Source organism: Pteropus vampyrus, unplaced genomic scaffold (genome assembly GCF_000151845.1).
Source record: "Pteropus vampyrus isolate Shadow unplaced genomic scaffold, Pvam_2.0 Scaffold313, whole genome shotgun sequence".
Lineage (NCBI taxonomy): Eukaryota > Metazoa > Chordata > Mammalia > Chiroptera > Pteropodidae > Pteropus > Pteropus vampyrus.
Window position 1 is genome coordinate 31,445 of NW_011889094.1, and position 7,390 is coordinate 38,834.

General features: G+C 44.5%; 1 protein-coding gene and 1 pseudogene across 1 annotated transcript in view; one reads left to right on the top strand and one right to left on the bottom strand.

Moving 5' to 3' along the window:
- Nucleotides 1-1,271: 1,271 nt before the first annotated feature.
- TBP (TATA-box binding protein) overlaps nucleotides 1,272-7,390 on the bottom strand; it is a 12,393-nt gene continuing 6,274 nt past the window's right edge. The window contains exons 3-7 of the mRNA XM_023521737.1: nucleotides 6,441-6,533; nucleotides 5,816-5,907; nucleotides 4,125-4,292; nucleotides 2,661-2,755; nucleotides 1,272-1,978 (exon numbers count right to left, since the gene is read on the bottom strand). Coding sequence (XP_023377505.1) covers nucleotides 1,899-1,978; nucleotides 2,661-2,755; nucleotides 4,125-4,292; nucleotides 5,816-5,907; nucleotides 6,441-6,533 — 528 coding nt within the window. The 3' untranslated portion in view covers nucleotides 1,272-1,898. The remainder of the gene's footprint in view (nucleotides 1,979-2,660; nucleotides 2,756-4,124; nucleotides 4,293-5,815; nucleotides 5,908-6,440; nucleotides 6,534-7,390) is intronic.
- On the top strand, nucleotides 3,750-3,865 carry LOC111730437 (annotated as a pseudogene).

Below are 7,390 nucleotides of genomic sequence, written 5' to 3' on the forward strand. Positions count from 1 at the left end.
TGCCTTTCTCATGCCGACATACCCCTCCCTCCAACCATCTGGGGGTGAGTCTCTTAAGCGTCTCAAACTGAGGTGGTGCTTCTTTTAAAAAAAAAATAGCAACTAGAGTGAAAATAAAAAATAAAAATAAGTCATAAAAATTTTAAATAAGAAATACACCACCCAACTCATTTGCCTCTAGCAATGCAGACACATTTAAAAACACCGTAAATTGACACGTCACCCAGCAACTGCTGCTGCAGAGGACAGGACGTCAGACACTGTGGCCCATCTATCCACTCCACCATCCCCCAAGACCTCAGCTGGGCCGACACTGCCCAACGAGGCAGCTCCCCTGCTGCAGATGGCACTCCGGTCACCTGTCCTTTCTCAGAGACTGCATTCTGGTTTCATCATCCAATTCAGAAAGTACAGTGAAACAAATGTTGGTTTAAATGCTTTCACTCATTTCGGTGGTAGTATTCTGTCATTCTAAGACTGCTGTGTGTATAATGTGAGGTAAATAGCTAATTATGGAATGTTTTAACTCATCTTTTTTTTTTTTTAATTAAGAATTCTCTGTAAAAGTTATAACATAGAATTGGTCAAATGAAACCCCTGTAGTCCTGAATCTGGATTAGATATATCAGTATGAACTCATGAGTTATTTTATCTTGAAAAACTTTAAATGGATGGAAGCAAGCATTTATCTTGCTATATGAAGTGCATCACTTTATGAAAGTATTCCAATGAATATGTGAAAAAAAATGAAATGATTAGAATTTCATCAGCTGCAATCCACTAACGTTAATGGATCAATGAGAATAGAGAAAACCAAAGATCCGTAATAAAAGAATGCCACTTGGATGCAGTGGCTCATCTGAACTGAGAGCAGAGGGCACACCGAGCCACACCGTGAGTCTGCCGACAGCAAACACGGTAAAGAAACTACCAGCCAAACGGCCTGAGATCTTAGGGATGGAGGAAAAACTTAAGGAATAAAACAGATATAAAAACATTTTTTAAAAAAATGGAATACTGATCTCGATTAGGACAGTGGTTATAGGATAGTGGATAGTGGCTGGGCATCTGGGATGGATGGCAGAGTTCTGGGCGGTGGCTGCAGGGTTAGGGTGAGAATCACAGGCAGTGCAGCTGGGAAACGGTGCTCAATGTATGGGATGCAATAAATACGTTTCGTGAGCCCTTCGATTTTCAGGCAGTTCATCCATTTTCACTGCCACGTACAATAAAATGTTGACTGAAACAAACAACAAGGAAACACACCGCAATGGTTTCAGGCATCGTATCTAAAATAGAACTTTTTTAACAGTATGATCACACGAATCTTACAAGGCATCGTTTATAGCATCAATCTAACACTTTTATAAACAGCATTTATTGTACAGAGTACTGAGGAGAAAATATTTACAGCCATTTGTTCTCATTACTACACCTGTCCTGTCCTGCAATACTGAAAAGGCGGAATGTGGCACAAAAATAACCCTTCGGAATTGCAAATTAGAAAAACAACACTTTAAAAAAAGGTTTTTACTTTTCTGGTAGAAATATAAAAACTGGTTTATGGGAAAGAAATCAAACCAAAAATCCAGTCAATTAGAGAGGTGGCTTTAACACTAAAGTTTTGTCCCTTAAACCAACTTGTCAACAGCAGTAAGTGTTTAAAACCTAACTATAAATAAGTGGGCAGCGCTGCCCAAATAGCAGCAGCACAGTGCAGCGACTCAGGTAACACTGCTGTCCCCTGTGCGGAAGCGACAGCCCTCCCGGCGCTCCCACGGGGCACGTGCAGGCCGTCACCACGGTTGGTGGGGCTGCCCCGCCCCCCACCGTTTCAATGTACCAAACTGATTTCTTAAAAGCCAGTGGGTGGGGAGGGCAGGAGCCCACGACGGCTATTACGTCGTCTTCCTGAAGCCCTTCAGGATGGGGTAGATGTTCTCAAACGCCTCGTAAATCTCTGCTCTGACTTTAGCACCTGTGGAGATGAGTTGGAGTAGAGATGAGACTGCCGTGGCATTTAATACACAAAGAGGAAAATTATGCTTTTAAAACAAAACTGCTAGCACGATTCTTTCCATTCCCGGTGAGACTAACAGACGCGGGCATCCATACGTTCATTTGGAACCCCTTGCCACAATCTTACTTTTGTTTTTAAAGCAGTATTTTCTTCACATGGCTCTTTAAATTACAACTGTGCTGTTGGCCTGGTGTCACCATGCTGGTCCCCACACCAGGTCACAAACGGAGGTCGGCAGTGGGAACAGCTGCATCTTTCCCTCCCCATTGCTGTCTCCGACCAGCCTCCTTTGAGTCGCCCAGTGTGGTCTCCACACGATAGTGCTGATGAGAGCCAAAGCTTCAGAGGGCAGGCTTCAACCCAGAGCACCACCTCTAAGCCAGGGTGATGCGCCCTCCTCCCCTCCCCCCAGGTCACACTTGGCTGAAGGTCCAGCACAGATGCGTGAGCTTCCCTGCCCTCACTTCCTCTGGTCCTTCTCCTCAGAGTGCTGGCGGGGAGGAAAAGAAAAAAGAGCCAAAGCCATCTTTACAAGTGACTCTCCGAGTATCCCAATGCCGTGAAATTACTTTTCAGCGTTGAGAAAATGCCATTCCTGAAACTTTCAAACCTTTAGACACTACTTCCTGTTAAAACTTACCTGTTAATACAACTTTTCCAGAAACAAAAATAAGGAGAACAATCCTGGGTTTGATCATCCTGTAGATTAAACCAGGAAATAACTCTGGCTCATAACTAGAACGAAAATGGCAAAAACAATTTATGAATTAAAAGTTACGAATGCGTTTCGATAAAATGAGGGCGTGTACCAAGGAAAACACGGAATAAACAGCCAACTAACAGAGAGGCAAAGCCCAGTTCTTTAAGTGGCATCAAGGAGAGAGGGCCACTGGGGTTGACTCGTTATCGGCACTTGGAGACCATGTAACTATTTCTAGCAAATCTGGGTTTTCTGACGTAATGAGAGCTTTACACTGATGTTTTGTAGTGCCTCTGACTTCCATCAAGTGTCATTCTGGACAAGTTTAGGTATATCACTTATTTCTAAGATCTGACAGGAGCATTTTGCCTTTTAATCATTCCCATCTTGTCTCCTTAAACTGAAATATGCTGCAGCTGTTGCTGCTGGTCAGGCAGTCTACCCAGTGGAGAGTGAGTGTCCCTCCCGACCGTGCCCCCTGACTGAATGCACGGCCAGTATGTCCTATTCTGAGCCCAGTCACCTCAGTTTGTTAGTTCGGAGACTGAAACATTAGAGTATGTGTGTTTACCCCGGGGGAAACTCAGGGCAGGTTTCTCTGAGGACGAGGTGTTTGGGTGGGTACATGAAATGTGAGTGGGGGTTTCCTAGGTGAAAGTGAATGCGTGTGTGCCAGGTACAGAAATGGGATGTGCAAAGGCCCTGCTGCCAGGAAGGGTGCGGCAAGCTTCAGGGAGCTGTGCGCAGGGGGCTGGAGTGGGGGGCAGGGACCATGGGCCTGCAGGTCCTCCCCAAGAAGTAGCAGGGAAACAAACACACAGGCTGTCCTTCCGACTGCTGGGAGGTCTGAGAGCGCTGACCAGAAGAAACTGAAAACATTGGAGAGAAAGCTGATACAAGAGGTTGTGGATTTAATTCGTGCATTTAAAACGTAATCACTTGGACGTGGTTCCATAGTATAGCGGTCAGCATGTCTGCTTTGCACACAGAAGGTCCCGGGTTCGCGCCCCAGTGGAGCCACGGTCCGTGGTCTACGGCCATGCCACCCTGAACAAGCCCGATGTCTGATCTCAGAAGCTAAGCAGGGTCGGGCCTGGTTAGTACTTGGATGGAAGACCACCTAGGAAGACCAGGTGCTATAGGCATTAATAATAATAATAAATAATAAAAATATAAATTAAAAAAATAATAAAACGTAATCACCGAACAGTCAAGTGAAATGCACCTAGAAGGGAAACCAGCGCCACCACGGTAAGGGGTGCTGACGGTCCGCGTGTGCAGTGGGAAGTGGGGGGCCAGTGAGGACAGCAGGTGTGGCCGTGGCCCCAGGAAGAAGCCTCTGCAGCAAACTCGTCTGCAGCCACAGCATTTCTCATGTGCTGGTGACGATGCACTTCGACTTACCTGCTGAACTGCTGGTGGGTCAGCACCAGGCCTTCCAACCTTATCGGGAACTTCACGTCGCAGCTCCCCACCATGTTCTGAATCTTGAAGTCCAAGAACTTGGCTGGGAAACCCAACTTCTGCACAACCCTGGCATACTTTCTGGCTGCTAGTCGGGACTGCTCTTCGCTGGGGAAAGGAAAAAGTGAGATACTTCATACTCAAAGCCAGCTAAATTAGTCATTCAGATGAATAAGTCATTAACAGTCCAAGTTTGGAAAGTTACTTAAAAAAAGGATAAATATCACGCCCCTTCCCAATAAGAGAAAAGATCAGCAGACATGAACTATTTCATTGAAAAGTCTTCCTGTGTCCTTGGCAGAAAACTGAAAGCCTACTCAAATGATCACCTTTTCAATTCAAATTACTGATGCCCTAGATTTTACAGATGTGGAGTATACTAGCATCACCGTCATCATTACTATTATTCTGTTTTAGCCCATAAATTCCTACTGAGATGAAAACTAACAGGCTTCATTTTGATAGGAATATACTGATGAGATTTGAACTTAAAGAACACACAGACTAATTCTATCCTCTTTCACGCCAAGTCTCTCTCTGTCCATTCCAGCGACTATTTGTTGGTTACAACTGTGACTGAGCAAAGAAGGACTGATGCAAAAAAGCGGAAAAGATATAAAACCATCAAACAAGAGACTCTGAAGTGCAAGGGTTAAGAATGCAGTACTTTCTTTTAAAAGGAAAATAAATTTATTTATGGTTTCTTATCTTGAACAAATCACGACCTAAACAGATAGGCATCATTCAGTCTGCAGGAACTGCTGTGGACGAAGAAGGCTGGGGGCTACAAGAAAAGCCTGTCTGGGGAAGAAATGGACATCTCGCATTGTCCATTTCTGGCGAACAGAGCCCTAAATGCAGCCATGTGGAAGCACGGACAGACCCACATCTTGCCTTCTGAAAACCCTGAGACCAGAGCCAGGGTGTCCACCCCAACACCCTTCCCTTCATTGAAAGACACGTTCAAAGGTCAAAATAAGCAGCCCCTCTATGTGTTAACATCGCCAAGTGCATTTCGATCGTCTTGTATTTTTAAAAGTTCTATTCACTTCATTTGTAAAAGCTTCGTGGAGTTATGTTACCAACCTTCCCCTCACGTGTTAGACAGGGTTACACTAGCCAGGGCCCCGAACGCTAACCTCGGACAGGCTCACTCCAAGCAGACGCGGGTCCAGGCAGGGCGCCTGCTGAGAAGGTGCATTCCTCCAGACCTGCATACTTCATGCACTGCTCGATGATGGGCGGCAGGCATCTGTGACCGCACATGGGGCTGCCACACTGCTAGAACCCACGAGGCTCCACACTCCCAAAGCATCAGCTCTAAAGTTCTGTGACTCACAACAACTTTTTTTCCAATGAGGGGTGAATCTGTGCTATGCATAAAGTTTCTGGCATAAAGGGACCCTTCTTAACAGTTTCGATGTCACATACTATCAAGTCCACATAAAATGCACCTGAATGGCATGGATTAAGCAATGGCGCGTCCAAAATTCATGCCTGATTTTAGCAAAATGAAACCACTGATGTCTAAAGTGATCAGAACCGACCATTTCAGTAAGATTTAATTTAAGTTTCACCCTAACAACCGCAACACGAGTCGCACACCAGGAGGACGGACTGTTCACACCCACCTCTTGGCGCCCGTGCACACCATCTTCCCAGAACTGAAGATTAGGGCTGTGGTCCGGGGCTCTCTAATTCTCATGATCACAGCAGCAAACCGCTGAAACGGTCAGAGACAATCGTTAGTGAGGTCGTGCCAGACTGCCGATGTCTTAGAACTAGCCAACAACAAAGAACGTCCCAGTAGTAAGAAGGACCTGGTATATACAGAGCTATCAACATGTCTGCCCTGTGCCCCGCTTCTCACGGAGCATGCAAGCCTTCACACGGGGAGCGGAGCAAGCATGTGGCAACTGAGTGAGCTGGGCCAAGATCTGTGTGTCCTTTCACACATTCCAACAAGATAAGCAGTGCCTGCAAAATTTTTTTTCTTTAATCACATCCTTAATAAACACCAGCACCTCTGTTTCTACCTTATATTTGCTGCTTCCCATGACAAGCTTCTATAACTATACATTTTGTTGGTTAACCTTTGCCACCTCCAGAGGGACTTAATATACCAGATTACAAATTTCCACTCTACTTTTAGAAACAATATTAATGTATAACATGACACAAACTTTTTGACTTAGGAACCTTTAAAAGTAACTTATTGTACTATTACAATTTGAAATACATTAAAATTGCTCAGACCTTGGGATTATATTCAGCATTTCGGGCACGAAGTGCAATGGTCTTTAGGTCAAGTTTACAACCAAGATTCACTGTGGATACGATATTTCTGCAAGAAATTTGAAAAGAAAACATTATTTAACTTTTACAGATGCAGTGTTAGATATTTATCTAGAAATCTGGTTCTTTCAGATTTCAGTTCAATTTTAACTTGGTTTTTTTAATTAGACATTTAATAAATTGTTGACATTTATTAAGCATTTAACAAGTACCACATGCCATGGTGGGCATTTTACATAAATCATGACTGAAGACTTAAAATGCACTGTGAGGCAGTAACTATTTTCAGATTGGGCGACTTGCTTAGGACACACAGGCTCCTAAGCGCTGCAGTCCATCCCCCTCCAGGGCTTCAGCCCTTCGCTTAGTCCAGAGCCCCGAATTTCCACCCATCACTCCCACTCCTAAAGCCGCTGTTGATAAAGGAAAGAGGCAGGCATGACTCTCTCGGTCCTCTCGAAATGAGTACCTTTTGGAAGAACAAGAATTCAATACCTTTGACAAAGGAAAAATCCTGCTTTTTTCTTCTTCTGATTAACCCTCAGAAAATCAAGAAAACCAGACATGACCATTTATTATCCAGGCCCAACAGAACCCCCCCCTTTTTTTTTTCAGTATTCTTACATCATTTCATGAATAACTTAAAAAAAGAAAGTATAGTGGAAAACAAATTTTTTAGAACCTTTAATAAAAATTTAAACAAAGCAAACTGAAGTTTCCATTCTGTACTGTCCTGCTCGTGAAAGTGGACAATGCCCACAGGCCATCAGGTCTGGACATGGACCGTCGCTGCCCTGCGAGTACTGACCCCGGACGGCAAATGCGTCTCAAGCTGGCCGCAGCTCACTGCTGCTTCTGGTTCTTTCTTGCACGGTCAACATGCAACACTTCTGGAAACTTGGTGGCTCACG